Source organism: Acanthaster planci, linkage group LG16 (genome assembly GCF_054643075.1).
Source record: "Acanthaster planci isolate LZ-2023a linkage group LG16, COTS_SCS, whole genome shotgun sequence".
NCBI classification, from domain to species: Eukaryota; Metazoa; Echinodermata; class Asteroidea; order Valvatida; family Acanthasteridae; genus Acanthaster; species Acanthaster planci.
The window spans coordinates 12113662-12130031 of record NC_141792.1 but is presented as its reverse complement, the minus strand read 5'-3'; the positions used below and the strand labels follow the sequence as shown (position 1 = coordinate 12130031).

At 41.7% G+C, this 16370-nt stretch overlaps 3 protein-coding genes across 4 annotated transcripts; 2 read left to right on the top strand and 1 right to left on the bottom strand.

Moving 5' to 3' along the window:
* The first annotated feature begins 310 nt into the window (after positions 1 to 310).
* Positions 311 to 5095, top strand: sdf4 (stromal cell derived factor 4). Its single transcript, XM_022234564.2, has 7 exons — positions 311 to 452; positions 853 to 1344; positions 1794 to 1930; positions 2056 to 2169; positions 2624 to 2773; positions 3278 to 3453; positions 3892 to 5095. Exons 2-7 carry the CDS (start codon positions 950 to 952, stop codon positions 4066 to 4068), a joined length of 1149 nt encoding a protein of 382 aa, XP_022090256.2. The 5' UTR covers positions 311 to 452; positions 853 to 949; the 3' UTR covers positions 4069 to 5095.
* Positions 5096 to 5864: 769 nt separating this feature from the next.
* On the bottom strand, positions 5865 to 10992 carry LOC110979066 (beta-1,3-galactosyltransferase 6-like). 2 transcript variants are annotated; one of them, XM_022234566.2, is made up of 3 exons: positions 10554 to 10992; positions 9669 to 9774; positions 5865 to 9392 (listed from the first exon to the last, which is right to left on the bottom strand). In XM_022234566.2, exon 3 carries the CDS (start codon positions 9377 to 9379, stop codon positions 8363 to 8365), a length of 1017 nt encoding a protein of 338 aa, XP_022090258.2. In that variant the 5' UTR covers positions 9380 to 9392; positions 9669 to 9774; positions 10554 to 10992; the 3' UTR covers positions 5865 to 8362. The 2 variants fall into 2 exon arrangements, with proteins under 2 accessions (XP_022090258.2, XP_022090259.2); XM_022234567.2 differs by having other exon boundaries at positions 10856 to 10990.
* A 42-nt stretch (positions 10993 to 11034) lies between these two features.
* Positions 11035 to 15869, top strand: LOC110979076 (beta-1,3-galactosyltransferase 6-like). The gene is made up of 2 exons (XM_022234584.2): positions 11035 to 11215; positions 12832 to 15869. Exons 1-2 carry the CDS (start codon positions 11189 to 11191, stop codon positions 13831 to 13833), a joined length of 1029 nt encoding a protein of 342 aa, XP_022090276.2. The 5' UTR covers positions 11035 to 11188; the 3' UTR covers positions 13834 to 15869.
* The last annotated feature ends 501 nt before the right edge of the window (positions 15870 to 16370 follow it).

Below are 16370 nucleotides of genomic sequence, written 5' to 3'. Positions count from 1 at the left end.
CTTATTCTTGTTATTTGTAGCTGTATGTCACCCTTTGTTCAAAATCTCACCATCTGCATGGCCGGCCACCAAATCGATGCCAATCACAGGGGCTTTGGGGTGGATTACTTCACTCAGATTTTATAATTTTTTATTTTGTGGTAATCAGGGGAAATTGAAAACGGAAATCAAAAGTCCTCCCCATGTTTTCATCTTTATCAACATTATGGGGTACTTCAGTTTATGAACTGAAATCGGCCACCTCTGTTGAATTTTACTGGTCACTTAATATCAAGTCGACCGTTTCTTATTTTCTGACCGGTGAGCTTGAGGGGCGCCCTCTTTAGTTTGCCGGACACGTTGGAATTCAGCTTACACATTTCCTCTCTGGTAGTGGTGGTGCTGCGGAAATATACCGCATCTTGTTTGCATTGATCTCGTCAATTCCCACCAATTACCGAGCCTGGAGTTAGGTAAGTTCGTGTACTTGAATAAAATTATTTTAGTGGCTAATCACTTGTTTTGTGAACTGCGATGTATTCACATGTGACTACCAGCCAACACTGCTGTACCTATTTTGTACGCATCTGGATAACATGAGGCCATAGAGGCCAATTGTCATGATTGTATATTAATAATATATATAATGTGTAAATATTAAGACCCAGAGCAAAGACTCTAGCGGACTGTTAGCTGAAACTAGCTGATTAAAAGTAGTGATTAGACCTTAGCATCCAGCATGTCTGATATCTTACTGGCATGACTGAAATTAAAGTCTAACTGATTAATTAATTAATGCATGGAGGAATGCTAGGGGATGCACACTGTGGTAAGTCATGGGTAAGTTGAGTCAGCCTTGTTTTTTTCTTGCAGGCTGTTCTGCATTTGAAATTGTCCGAAGAAACAGTATCCAGTATTGACTTTGGACTAACTTCAGTGCCAGGAATTATCCTTAGCAAGAAGAGAAGCTATGAAGGTCTCGATATGCAAGCAGTGCCTTCGATTTTTTCTCCTCATTGCCCTGCTGTCGGTCAGCTCCTACGACGCCAACGTCATCCGCAGACTGGGCAAGGACAAACAGGAGGTGGGCCCCAACAACAGGAGTGGGGACCCCGCCCTCAATAACCTGGTCCCGCACGACCGCAGAGACCGGGTGCGGCTGATGAAGGAAGGCCAGCCGAGCCCAAACAAGGTGAACGGGATGGACCTGGCCCCGCCCAACCACAACGATGGGGTGCGGCTTATGCGGGGCGGGGAACTGAATAAGGAATACAAACAGGAAGTGTTCCTGGGCCCCGATCATGCCGATTTTGAGAACATCCCTGAAAGGGAAGGAAAACGGAGACTGATGGAGATATTTTCCAAGTGAGTGTGGTTTGTTAATTGTGCAATTTTTATAATGGACAAAGAAAGTTCACCAGACCAGACCAGGATGTGAACCTTTGACCCCCCCCGAGTGCTGCAGAGAAGTACCTGCATTGTTACTAAATTTGTGGGTTCAAGTTGGCATCTCTCAGCTTATCAATATCACAATTTTTTGTTCTCTCCTAAACAGTTTGCACTGTACAAGCTTTCGCCGTACTAGGCAGCTCTGTATCATTGCTTACAGCTGAACGTGTGTTGTTTTCAGCCATTTGGAATCTTGGAATGAAACCTTCGTCATAAAGTTTCTGCGGCCCTTCATACGTTTTCAGAAGGCTTTTGAAGTGTGAAATGATGTTTCAAAGAATTAAGTCTACAGAAGGAAAAACCTCATATATAGAAACACTTGCAAGTTTTTATTGTTTGGGGTAATTTTTTTTATCGGGTTGCAGAGCGGACAGCAACAAAGATGAATATTTGGACCTGCAAGAGCTGACAGAATGGATCTCTCTCCAGACAGAAAAGCATTTTGAAGAGGCTCTGGAGGCGAGCAAGAAAATCTTCCCCTTCGTTGACACAGACTCCGATGGTAACTCATTGTGATTAGAAAAAATTTTTTTCAGATGTAAACAACAAAGAAGTGTTTGATGTTATCCACTGAAACAAGAGTCACCATTTTTGCTCACAGTGAAATGATGTGTTACATATTCACAGGGAAGATCCATTGGGACGAATATCGTAAACAGTTTCTGAAGCAGAGAGGTTACGGGGAGGCAACCTTTGAGGAACTCAAGAAAGAGACAGGTGCTTTGAAGGGTCAAGATGAAGGTACTTGGAAAACCAATCCGTACTTTTAATCAAACCAAAAAAACAATACCCATTTAAACCAGTAAGAAACCTGCGAGGTTCCCTTAAATCTGTACTTGAGCAAATGACCTATGACCTCTAACCTATGAGCTCTACAGCACCATACTGTCATCAGGGTGTTGTCCAGGAAGTGCCACATTATAAGCTCAATTGTATAAGACGTGTTGTTAGGGATGGTCCAAAACCAGGCTCAAGTGCAGTAGGTAACGTCATATCCCTGAAGTAGCTCAGCTTCTACTGTTCATGTTCAGGGAAGTTCCGCAGCTGTTATTGCCCATGACTTACCAAAGCTTTCTGTAGACTTTGAAGGGGGGGTGGTACTGTCAAACATCAGAATTACCTACTGCTTCCTTGAGTGGCTTTCGGATGGTGGTTCATATTTCCGATGTACCCATCGTTTTCTTGGAATCGACAGAGGATTACTTGGTGTACCGGGATCGATGGAGCCGGGCAGATGAAGACGATGACGACATCTTAAACCAGGAGGAATTCCTAGCCTTCTTGCATCCTGAACACTGCAAGTCCATGCTCAACTTACTGGTGGACGAACTCCTGCACGACTTTGGTGAGTTGTTGTGTTTTTTTCCTTTAAGAATCCTCAAATCCTAAAAAGTCGTCTGACAACTGATTATGTGATGTTTAGGAGCGGCTTGTTGAACTGATTTTCACCAAGTACAAAAATTGTACAAAAATGTCCTTTGAGTTAGGGCTTTAAAATGTCTTAATTGTCTGCAAACCGTTCAAAAGATTAAAAAATTGTAGAAATAAATTCCAAATGCCTGGAACATGGGGAACGGCTGAATTATGAAACAGCTGAAAAATTCCCCCCAACCTTAAATTCTTCTTCTTGGAGAAACAGTTGTTATATAGACTGAACTCTAAATTGGTTGCAAACCGTCTTGCTTTGTAGTCCAAACATTACTAACAGTGCAGAAAAGCTGAGGTGTCATTTGTATTTTCAAGTTGGACTGACACCAACTACATCTATTAGTTACAGTTGGAGTTGCAGTCCGTGAGCAGTAATTTCACGCTGACATACTGGCTTTGTTCTGGCTTTTCTCGTGGGCAGACTCGGACGGCGATGCCAAGCTGACGCTAGCTGAGTTTGTCTCCCTGCCTCAACTGAGCAGCCAGGAGCTGGAGAAGGCTGCCCAGGAAGATGAGTGGGTGCGAGAACGCATCAAGGAGTTCAGGGAGAACATGGACCTTAACCGCGACGGTGTCTGTGATGCCAAGGAGTTAGAGGTGCAGGAATATGGAAAATGAAATTGAAAGAAACTGTAAATGTTCGACCGTTCCTCTAAGGGATGTATGGTCAGATTCAGTGTGGGCCCAGTAGTAATGTCCCGTTTGGAATGGTAGCGTTCCCAGGCTATTCCTAAATGGGTTGTGTGTCCCCAATTAGGCAATAATCCAAGTAGAGCATCATAGTATAGATATTCCACAAGAGGCATCACTGAGTTTCTATCTCAGACTTGTTCACTTTGTGGAGCATTTCATGAGTTTCTCAGAAAGACTTCCTAGAACTTGTGAGTCTTAGCTTTTCTTGCATAATCGGGTACCTTGAAAGAAAGCTTATAAGAACTGGATCATCAAAATGCTCAGTACAGAATCTTGGAAACCGCGTTTTCACTGCTCATTAAATCAGACTGTGTTCTCTGACTCTCTCCATTCTATTTCCAGGTCTACGTAAATCCCAGGAATCGACAGCATGCCGAGGGAGAAGCCAGCCATCTCATTGGGGTCGCTGACGAGAACGGAGATGACAAACTTTCCCCCAGGGAAGTTCTGAGTAACTACTACGTCTTCGTGGGCAGCAAGCTCTATAATTACGGCAGGAACGTCCACGACGAATTCTGAGGAGATTATTTGAGTAATCAGTTTCGATTTTGTTTTGTCAGTTTTGTCAAAACCGGGACATTTTTTTTTTTCAGCGAGCAAGAAGCTGGCCCCTTTTGATCACATAGGGTTTCTGCACTTATGGACGAGGGCGCTTTGATGCCCACACACTCAAGCAAAGTGACGGCGCTTGCCTTTCTTTCACTTGAGTACTCTGAAATGAAAATTTGTTGAATTTACTGAGGCGCATACATTGTGTTTCTATTATCAAGGGCAGGCACCCCCCATGAGGGTGCCATGACAAAGATGTGTGCAGTGTGTGCCAGAATGGTTTGACCCAATTTTTACCAGTAGTGGGCGAAAATCTGCACAGAGCCCACTAAGGTCAGCAGACTGGTCCAAAAAAGCAACCAGTTAAAGGAATTTGATCTTTCCACTGGCAACACTTGGGTGTGGCTTTGTCACTCACGCTCACAAAATTGCACGAAGTATGGTATTGATAGCGATGCCATTTGTACCACCGTTAATTTTCAAAGGCCATTTTTTTTCCCAGCAGATTCAAGAGACATCTGCTCCAATCTGCCAACTACAAATGCACTCCTTACAGCTGAAACTCTGAAGCAGAATTCTGTATTTGATTACATTTTCCTCACGCTTTCAGTTTGGGTCACATTGCAGCTGTCTTGTTTTTGGGGAGGTTTCATTCATTTTGGTATTTTTTTGGCACGGTAGCACACTCTTATGTCTTGTCACTTGTGCTGTGTCGTGTGTACACTGTAGTTAATAGGCCTATGTACTGATGACGTCACACTTTATGTGTGCCGACCTTTCCTCCGGAGCCAGTGGGGGCTCACGGTCCTCTGAGCACCAGGGGAAAGGACACACGTAAACAACGTGTGGCATCATCGGTACAGTAGTCAGTTGAAGAATGTGGGAACTTCGTCTGTTGATGGGGGGGTGGAGATATGTGCCCAGTGCACCTGCAAAAATTGGGGAAGGAAAAAGCTTGAGCTAAGCATTTATATTCCTTCCTGCAGGAACCCCCCCCTCCCAAAAAAATCAGGCTCAATCTGACTGTGGTTGTACACTTCATTTCATTCTGATAACTCACCAGCACTTCTAGTTTCCAGTTTGACAGGTTAGGGTCCTAGTTTGACTTGTCAGTCACCTAAGGATTATGATTACATTTGAGCCCACCTTGTCTTTGTAGAAAGTCATCTAGTTACGTTTATTTTCTTTTTTTCAAGTGGGGAAAGTGATTGAATTTGATGAGATTATTGGTAAACACATGGTCCAAGCATGGCTACTGGTTTTGGACCCAAACCACGCCATGCTTTTGTTCGGAACTAATCCTTGCTAGTAGAGCCCTGGCATGCATAGACATGTAGTCCCAAACTCAGGTGTGCACCGTCATCATCATGTTTATCTTTCTTGGTTTGTCATCTTAAAGAACAGCTTGAAAAAATACTAGCGTAGCAGTATTTGCAAATAATATTGGAATTTGTATGAGGGTCACCTAGCTAGCCTAAAAAGTGCTTGGAATCGTATTTATTTTCAATGAATTTGGGGTCCAATTTGTCCCTGTCCCTGTTGCAGCTGGCTTATGATTTTTTTTTTTTAATGTTTAGAACTCATTCTTCAATGTCCAAGATTGAATAAGTACTGCAAATTATCCGCCAAATAAATAACAACAGTTTCAGTGATATATCCCTTGCCAGGCATAACAGGGACGGAAAATTGTCCCACGTCGGACCCCAGATTTGTAGAATACAAATTTAAGGAACAAAGAGTCCATATTGTTTTGTTTGAAAGAGTACTTCTTGTTCTGGCTTTGTGCAGTACGTTTATTTTTTTATGAAGCAGTTTCAGCAGCCTTTGATCAAGTTACACTTCAATTGAAATTATTTTTCACAAAGGAAAAAGCAGGCTGTATCCTGTGTGAGTGATCACCAGCTGTCTCAACTCAGAGACTTCACGACTTGGCCACAATCCCACATGACCACACTGTCTGTACGGGTTGCCTGGCTCTCGAGGAGCATCTCCAAGACGGTTTTCCAGATCTTAGTTTTGTCTGTATTCTGTGCATTGCCAGATTCCATCCTCCTTAAACCCTTCACCATTATTTTCAGCAAGATAAAAAAAACCCTCATATTTTGCCAGAGGTGCATTGAAATTATATGCAGTTGATCCATGGACGGGAGTACACGTTTCCTTTGCAAGTTGGAACATTATTAGCCTCGAGTTGTTTGTGTCAGAGGCAAAGGCAGAGACAATGCCAAGATCTGGAAAAATCCTCAAAGACATTGGTGAATTTTTGAGATCGTCAATACCTGACAGAATGAATTGGTTGTTTGACGGGGCACCTTACAGTAATGCAGAGGCAAAGGTTCGAATGCTACATGTGTCAATATTTTCTCTTTGTTTTTGTTCTCTGTGTGTTTCTTTTCAAATCATTCCTTTTTTTGTCTTGTGTGGTGATGAAAATGTATGCAAGATTTCTTTTGTAAAAGACGCATACTTTTTTTATCATGTATACAATCTGACCACTTTAATGCGATCAGAAATCCAGGATTTACTGTCTAATAATGTCAGATTCATTTGTAAACATGAATATTGATTGTGCTAACCTTTGCACGTATGGTGCAATTTGTAAATGAGTAATTTAGTTTCATACAAATTTATGCCATCCTAGATTTGCATGATTTGTTGAATTTTCAGATAACGGTTGTAAATTTTAAGATCAGGACAATCTCCAATAAAGTGTTCTTATTTTACGTTTTCGATTTTAAAAAAGTTCAGAGTCTTTCAGCGTCATTTGCTTGAACATCTGACACTGAGAAATACCGAACAGAAATGCGTCAAATTTGGAGACACCTTGAAGCACTCTTTTCTGATTTTTCTCAGCACAACCAAAATTTCTAATCAACATCAGAACTTTTTAGATGTTTCCTAGAAGTGTGAAACACCGATACCAAACGAATGCCCCTTCTCAAATAATGAATTTGTAACAAACTGACTTTCTTCCCATCCAAATACTTTTGACAAACTGTAATACATTCAATACGCATGACGATGTCAGGTTGCTGTAGAGAATGTTGCACGATCACAAAAAAAACATCAGCCCTTTACTTGCAGATACTTTGTGCTTCTGAGTTCATTTTCAAAACTTGGCAGTGGTAGCTTGCTGAGTTGGCAAGAAAAAGCAACGGGAAAGTTAAGGTGTTAAAGAACCATTTCTATTTAAAATATTTGTACTGCATATAAAGGTACTTTTTCTTCAGAGTTGGCATTTTTAAACAACAGCTTTGAAAAACTTTAAAAAAACCCAAAAAACTACGAACTACAAAATGTTAAAGACTTTTACTGACCAAAATTAAGCAAAGTTGAATGAGTCCAAAATGGCAAGAACGTGTAGCTTTCTGTATACAACAGACTTTTACAATACTGTCCAACGTATCCTTTGATGCAACTCGTCAAATGAAGTCTCGTTTGGAAGTTAAACGGAACACTTTCACTTAGCGATATCATGAACCAAAATGAAGTGTCTGGTTTGTTTGACCATCAGTTTACATAGCATATAAATTTACTTTAATTACAAAAAACGTGCATAATTCTTTTAATGCTGAACTATCCAATGGCCAAGCCTGAAAATCAATGAAGAAAAACAACAAAAAGGAATTCATTTCTAAATTATTTGACATACATACATGTACACATTTTATGTCCTTGCTACCAAATGATGGCAAACGTAACAAGTTACCAAAAAAAAAACTATTTCCACATGATGTAAATGTGCATTCACCACATGACTTCTGTTCACGGCAAGAATCTGGCACCATATTTCACCACTAACTGTGTCGTGTTTTGGTACGGCAGGGACCCTGTTGTGTAATGGTCAGAAAACAGCGGCAAGAGACATGACAACCATCACATTAACGACGACGACATGTACATCTCCCCCGACCTTAATATTGCCTTCCCCCTCATGGCAGTGTTCTGTTCAACCCTTTACAAAAATGGAATGCTGGAAGACTACAAAAAACAGACAGAAAAACCCTATTCCAAGACTTGGTTTGTCAAAATCAATCCACAAACTCATTTGTAAGTTTGGTTACAAGTTACAAAGGATGGACGATGATTATGGAATGTCTTGGCTACAGTTCATTTGAATAGCTTCTGACGAGAGACCTGGCAAGTTCTGACAACTTGTGACTTGATTTACTTTTGCCAATGAGCAGTTCAGTAAAGAATAAGAAAAGGGCGAAGTTTTGGCAGACCCTTCAAGAGCTGGAAGGGGGGGTCCTGCTTATCTTTCTTAAGGTACCCCTTCCACCCGTTCACAACACTCGGTGGGTACCTTGTCCCAGTTATAGACATACGATAGCCTGAACTGCTGCTCTTTGGCACAGAGTTTCCCAGTGGTCTGCAGCTGCTGGTACTTGGATCTCATGTCTTGTATCGTCTGTTTGTGCGTGACGATGTAGACATTGCGGCAGCCGCGGGATTTAAATTCAGTGTCGAATCGTGGGTCGTGCTCTCGCTTGACGTCCACAGCTGCCAGCCAGGAGCCAACCGAGACATCTTCGGCGTGGTACCTCTTTAGGTACGGGGCATTATTCGCAATGAAGCTAACCAGATCAGACGACAACACATACCCACCACCCATGGCGTACGGCAAGTACCGATCACACAGGACCCAGTCTGTTTCAGCGTACCGCCCGGTGCGGTGGGCGTGAGCTCGCCCATCAAAGAACCCCCAGTACAGCTTCTCCTTATTCTTACTCTTCAGTTCTTTCACCATCGCATCTAGTCGGACGTATGTGTCGTCGTCTGCCTTCAGCATGTACTGGAAGTCAACATTCTGGTCCAGCCACGTCAGCATTTGGATCAGCTTGTTCGTGAGCGAGCCGAAGGAATCCTTCAGTGAGGGTAGGAACAGCAGGTCCTTGTGTCGAGCCTGCTCGGCGTCCAGCATCTTCTTGTCAGATTCTTTCAGCTCCGCTGTGCCCACTACAAACTTGGCCATGACCTCCTTACCACTCTTCTGCAGCCAGGTCTCCCGGATGGTGTAGCGCCGCTCCACCAGCTGTGGGCCTGTCATGATTAGGACCACCAGGAATGCCGACAGCTTCTTCTTGGGCCGCGGGGGAGCAACGGCACTTTTTGGCCCATCCTTACGGTTGGGCTGGCGCGGCTCACACGTCACTGGCTTGGCATGCTGGCTACCCGAACCATCATTGCATGTTGAGATGATATAAATGATGAAGAGAATGAAGACAACGGGCATAATAAACACGATCTTTGCCATGCCGGATTTTGTCTGCCTACCCATGTTCTACTCAGACCTGTTATTGGAAGAAAACAACATTAAGAATTATTCATTGAGGGGAATTTTATTTTCAACTGGGAAATTGTCTCATGGAGTGAAGTACATATTTGTAAAAGGTAAACCTGTAGAATACGTGGTGTGTTTTCTTACATCACCTGTTTTCACTAACTCCATAAAGTTTGGGGTCTGCATATTCCGGAGTTTAGTTTCAAACCTAACACACAAGAAGTGCAACAACTACCAATATCTTTTAACATTCATGATATCTTTGGGGAAACTCTGTAGAGTGTACCTTGGCTTGTTAGCTGGACTCGTAGTAGATGACTCCTTATTTGAACAGCCTTAGGTCAACACTGAAAACCTGTGTCACCATACAGAGCTCTGTTCAAATTCCATTTCTGAAACAAAACATCAAAATTAAGAGCTGGCAATGTTGATACACTTAGAGATGGTACGAATTTCCAATGAAACTTGATTAGTCACTTTTTGAAAACTTAACATGGAGAATTTTGTTTCAAAACTCATCCTGGAAAGAGTTCCAAAACATGGGCATCACTCAAAAACACTGTGATTTATCAGACATCAGATATTTATTGGGACAGTCCCAACTATGGTGCTGCTGTTGGGCTAGCCCAACTGTTATTGCTGGCCAATTTCTGTTGAAACTTTTTCAACTTTCTCCAAATTTATGCACTTCACTCCTGACATAATTCATCTGCATACCAATAGTTAATCTGTACAAACCTTGTTTCTAACTGCACAAGTTGATAATGTAACCAAATTACTTTGGCACAAACAATGGGAACATGTACAAATTGAACTTCTGACATTCTGTGTTGCAGTTGCGCTGGCCCAACTATAGCACTATAGTTGGGCCGGTCCCAACTATAGTGGGGACTGGGACTGATGCTATAGTTGGGACGTACCACATGTACTAACAAATGTCTTGACGAGGCAATGAATGGTTACTTCATTTATCCGCATTAGCCTAACCTATATATACTAATGACAATGCTTAAAGGAAGGGAAACATGAAAAAATCATAGATTCTCAGGGAAATAAATGAACATGGTCAGATGAGTTAGTCTAGGAGTGTTAACAGATGGCCAAAGGAAAACTTTGACATATTAGTAACATTAAATCTTAAGACTAATGGAATGAACACTTCCTTCCTTACCGCATAAACTGGTCCTTTTACTACTGAGCACTTCTACTAATTTAGTAGGCCTATATATTTTCTGTTCACTAGACCCGATCTTTTTTTTTACTGCTGTCTAACTACATGTATGTGCAACATTAGCTTGTAAGTTGGAGGCCTACGAAGCGTCGAAGAGGAAGCAACGTGAAGACGTTCGACTGCTCTCACATCGCATAATAACAGTGTGGTGTGGACTTAACAGACTTTGCCAACGTAGCACTTTCTCCAGGCAAGCCAAAATCTGCGAGGTCAATCATCACGTTACTCCTAATGCCACGTACTTGTGAGGCTCAGTTTCCCTTGCCCCCGGGTCAAGGTGGTTTCTCAGCACGCGCTATATCAAATTACAACAAACAGTTTAACGAATCAATCGCTGACCATGGACGCCGCCATCTTGACTGGTTTCCTGCACACAGTTCACGCCGCACACAACTTCACTAAACAAGAAATAGCTGAAAACCAGTTTTGTGATGCATGATGGGATCAAATAAAAATGGCAGCGCTCATGAGCATTTTATTACCAAATTGTTTGGGGCGAAATGCAAAGTTTGGAAATCTCACCTACACATAGGCCTAAACTTTTTCTTTGCGATAAAACTAGTTAACAAACTGCAATGGAGTTTACTGGATCCTGTATTCGCGTAAGTGTCTTAGGAAGTGCTTCACTCGTGTCATGTATATGTACATATACACTGTAATCCGTGAGATTAAGATTTGGGGTCAGCTGAGTGATCTCGTATACCCCTGCGTACGCGTACCTGAGTTAACTCTGAGTCCTACCCGACGTGCCCAAGTTGGGGATACCCCGGTCAACTCGTACCCCAGTCAACTCGTACCCTCGATGAAAACACACACGTTTGTGACTCAAACAGATGACGATTGTTTTCCTCCTTTTTTACACCAAACGTGCCAAACAGATTACGATAGGCCTAATTTGTCTTCTCATATTTTATACCCCAAATGGATTAGGCCTACGATAATTTTTCATCCCCTATTTCCTGCTTTTCTCACATTTTGGATGATGTTAAATGCTAGGGACGTTTACCCAAATACTAAATAGGCCTGTCATTAAAATGGTGAAACTCATATGTATTTTGGTCCCACGAATGAAAGCTACTGTAGGCGATGATTTGTATTTTGTTAATGATTACAATTCTACTTATTTACGTGTGCAGGGACCAAATTATGGAAATTTCCTGTCCCAGGCCATCATGATTCGTCAGAAAAGAAAAAGAATGACAAGGAAAAATCTGTGTTTTTTTAAAAAATAATCATGAACAAATAGCAGGCAGCCTGAGATCTAGGTGTATCTCTGTCTTGAAGATGGGTTGGCTCTGATAAGAGCTGGTTAGTTTGTTATTGCCCCCAGCCGTTTATAGTGCTGGGCCAGTAAGGTGCTTGCAGGTTAGCCAGTAAGTCGGATCTCGTCAGGTTGCTGCTCTCATAGCACTCCCAGAGCTTGAATACCTGCCCTGGGAATGTCTTCATCTTCTGCTGCTGGTATCGTCGTATCTTGTATGCCTTGTGCAGACGCATCTGGATCTTGACCGTGGTTGCCATTTATGTCCTGCTTCCAATGGGGATTTTTCAACGAAATCTTACTTGTAAAGGGAACTTGATACATACGTTTGTGTTCAATAAATGCGAGCATTAAAACCATATTCTCTGCCGACTGGGGAGTATGAGTTGACTCGGGTACCAGCCAACCTGGGTACGAGTTAACTCGGGTGCTAGTTAACCTGGGTACGAGTTAACTTTGGTGCATAGTTTGGGGTATGAGTTGGCCAGGGTACGAGTTAACCCGGAAGCAAGTTGACCCATTTAAAATGTGATTGCCTCTTTTCCGGTGGCCACATTGACACTGTTATTAAAGTATTGTTAATGAAATATCTAACGTTAGATCTCACTTTACTATTCTTTAAACCATCAAGTGCTGTTGGTGTTACACATGTCAATCAAACTACACACCTGCATTTTTTCAAAGAACTTTTCAGATTTAGGCCTACATGTAGGGCCAACATACATGTATGACTCATAGTAATTGTCAATCTAGTTTTAAGTTTGTTTTTTATTTGTGATTTGCTATATCTGTAATATATTTTTTTGTTGGACCAGCACATAGCATACTTGCAGGGAAATCCAATTTTATTTAATCAAGTTTAATTATTAATGTAAATGTAGGCCTACGATGGAGTCATTGTTAATTGCTCATACTTAATCCTGACTTCTGTTTCGTTTTTGTTTTGTTTGGCTGTAGGATGTAAACAAATGTTGTAGAGGTCGCAGATCTGGAAACAAAATGTTGATTTTGATGTGCGCCTCTAGCTCAGCCCTTCTGGTTGTTTTCATTACCATTTGCATCAATGACACAACCAGTCACAATACAAAGGTCCTACCCTGTGACCCAAACCTATCCCCACCCCAGGGCCAAGCCAGTAAGAAGCATCTATCAGCATTCCTGGTGATACTGGTAATGAGCGGGCCGCAGATGGTTGAACGAAGGTACACAATCCGTGACACGTGGTTGCAGAACCACGGGGAAGACGTCTTGCCGCGATTTGTCATAGGAACGTCTGGGCTGTCTTCTTCCGACATGGAGACACTGAAATTGGAGCAAAAACAGTACTATGATATGCTTTTCCTTTCAGATCTGAAGGACTCCTTTGACTTGTTATCATCCAAACTTCTTAAGATGCTAGTTTGGTTAGACCTTACAGTAGACTTCCAGTACTTGCTGAAAGTAGATGATGATACCTTTGTGCGGTTAGATGCCCTGGTTGAGGAACTCAAGACCAAGTCTAGGGTCCGCCTGTATTGGGGTTTCTTTGACGGCCGTGCCCATGTCCACAAGAGTGGCAAGTACAGGGAGACGGACTGGGTTTTGTGTGACCGTTACCTACCCTTTGCAGTTGGTGGCGGTTACGTCTTGTCCTCTGATCTGGTAGGTTTTGTGGCCCAAAGTGCCCCACTCTTGAAGAAGTACCACGCCGAGGATGTTTCTCTGGGATCCTGGCTGGCACCGATTGATGTGCGACGGGAGCACGACCCACGATTTGACACCGAGTACAAGTCTCGAGGCTGCCGCAACAGCTACCTGGTCACACATAAGCAGAGCGTGCAGAACATGCGGGGAAAATACCTGCAGCTACAGACGATCGGCCAGATGTGCTCCAAGGAGCAGCAGTTTAGGTTGTCATACACCTACAACTGGGACAAGCCACCTACAGAATGTTGTGAACGTGTTGAAGGTGTGCCATGACAAATCCATGTAAATGCCTCATTTTTTTTGTGTGGAATAAGTTTCATTTTCTTGAGAGAAGAATAAACTGGAAGAGTTAAATGATTGCGGTTGCATCAAAATCTTTCTTCAGTATGTGTGGTTCTGAGAAGAACCGGGGAATAACTCGACGTTTCGAACAACGAAGACGGACAGAGTACACTGTTCGAAACGTCGAGTTATTCCCCGGTTCTTCTCAGAACCACACATACTCAAGAAAGGGATTGATACATGGTGTCACCGCAATCGTTTTACTCATCTAGTTTCTTTCACTTTGAAAACCTTCAAGTCTTACAAGAATGAATTGACTTGCAGTTGTTTCGTAACAGTACAATGTACTTTCATTGAGTGAGTTCAGTAGGCTGAAAAAGTCACCTTGATTAGAACACAAATCTGAATAAATTATTACCTATTTATATCTGAAGATCTCTGGAGCACATCAGCATACACAACTCAGAATTACACATATTTCAACTTCAGTAGAATCTAAAACATATCCTTTTGGGGAATGCTTTATTTTTACAGCTCATAAAACCCAGACTCATGTAAATGAGGAAAACACTAAGTTTTTTACTTGATCCACTCAAATTCAGGTTTAAGACACCTTATTCAGGTTACTTCATTCTGGGTATTTACCCGTTTTTACAGATTCATAAGAAGTTGATGAGACTAAGAAAAACACACACGAAGGGCTGAAAGCTTTGAACAGTTTTTAAATAATTTTAATCATATCAGCATTGTGATTTATCATTTTAAAATAACTGGACACAAAAGACATTGCTTGGATCAGGTAGGGTAGATTTCCTGTATGTGAATCGGGGCTGCTTGTCTTGTGCATGTACGTGAATTGCGTCGAGTATGAGGTTAAATTAATTAGGCTTTCAGATTTACGATGATGTCATCAAAAGTCGGCACAGGTCAACCACAAGCTAACCAAACGTCATCCACGCTCATGTTGCCGTGCAAGCTAATTTTTCCCCCCGGAAATTTTCACAGTACTTTTAACTGGCAGCACGGGCGCCAGTTGTATACTGTGAATGATTTACAGTTTTTTCCGTAAATGGCTGTCATGTATTAGACAGTAATTAACCGTAAAAACAACAGTAACTTAGCTCAATTAATTACATTGATTTGAAGTAGACATTAGACACAGCAAGTTAACGCTTTCATTGCTGATTACGGGTTCATTCTGAATGTGTATTTAGGCGTAAGTTCTGTTGATAAAGGATTCTCAAATTCGCGTTAATTTTAACACTTGAAGTACAATTACGTGTAGAATACACAAAGTATTCAGAAACTTTGATCGCGGCAGAACTTAATACATTCATGATGTGCACTGACAGGGTATGTACATATATATGCATTGTCTGGCTCCCAAGCGCCATCATGGTTGGAACCTGTAAAAGGGAGATGTTTCGTTGTTCACGTTCGATTTATCTTTTTAGGCAATGGTTTGCATTTTACGTGTAATACTACATCCAAACAGCGCAAACAATTGTCAAACTAATTTCAAATACTTGAGTAAAGAATGGAAAACCACAAAAATAGCAACGACACATTTGTGTCAATATGTAAATTGAGATCAAAGCGTATACCGTAAAACATAACTCTTAAATAGACAGTATGATACTGCATTCACAAAAGCACAGTAAAAACGTGTCACAAACACGTTTGTCTACTGTAAACAAATGTATATTTAAAGTAATGTTTAATGTTGCAAAAATACAGTACAACATGGCTCAGTGTATATTCAGAGAATAATGTCAGACTACGACGCTTGTTTATAATTCATCATGCATTAATGACAAGACTTGACTAATTGTTTGCAATTCTGTGCCCTTCACCTTTCAAGTAATGGATTGGACAAGTACATACATGTAAATGTAGGATTTCTACAATTTATTTTTTAGTGATCTACATTTTTGCATGTGTATGTATATTGTGTCTTATCAAATTGTTGAAAAATATTTTTTATGTCATATATTTTTATATGGATGTTAAAATGAAGTTGCTTTGTTAAAAAAGTGAAATTCTTTGGTCTTTTTATTTGTTTTTGTTTTCATGTTACTGGCATGCGAAATGCCATATGCGCCCTGACTCTCGAGGCTAGACGGACGAAAATAATATCTCAAATGATGAACGACGTTCAGTATTCCAAAAGCGCATGCCCCAAATGAAGCACGTCTGAGGTCTTTCTTGAATCCGGCTCTCAAGTGACTTCGTCGTACAAGCGCACGTACCACGAATTAAGTTGCGCGTTTACTTCCGGTTCCATGGTTCCGCGTAACTCTATGTGCAGTGGGCGTGGTTTGAACTGAAGTGACCATGACGTCACACGAACCGGACAGCGCATAATGTTCGCGCGCACTAGTTTTGCCCTATCACAGCTATATGCCGACTAGCACACGTGCTTTATTCTCAAATGACCTTGTGTTTTGAAGTACCAAACGGGCTCATTAGCTTGAAGTTCACCTCGATAAATTAAAGTTGGCCTACATGTAGGGTCGATGTTATTTCTT

What these genes read in the sequence shown, in the direction of transcription:
- LOC110979066 (XM_022234566.2), bottom strand. Translation starts at nt 9,379, where the DNA reads ATGGGTAGGCAGACAAAATCCGGCATGGCAAAGATCGTGTTTATTATG.
- LOC110979076 (XM_022234584.2), top strand. Translation starts at nt 11,189, where the DNA reads ATGGAGTTTACTGGATCCTGTATTCGC. An exon ending in TTACTGGATCCTGTATTCGC is followed by an intron (nt 11,216 to 12,831) that starts GTAAGTGTCTTA and finishes GTTTGGCTGTAG; the next exon opens with GATGTAAACAAATGTTGTAG.
- sdf4 (XM_022234564.2), top strand. Translation starts at nt 950, where the DNA reads ATGAAGGTCTCGATATGCAAGCAGTGCCTTCGATTTTTTCTCCTCATT. An exon ending in CGAACTCCTGCACGACTTTG is followed by an intron (nt 2,774 to 3,277) that starts GTGAGTTGTTGT and finishes TCTCGTGGGCAG; the next exon opens with ACTCGGACGGCGATGCCAAG. An exon ending in GTGATGCCAAGGAGTTAGAG is followed by an intron (nt 3,454 to 3,891) that starts GTGCAGGAATAT and finishes TTCTATTTCCAG; the next exon opens with GTCTACGTAAATCCCAGGAA.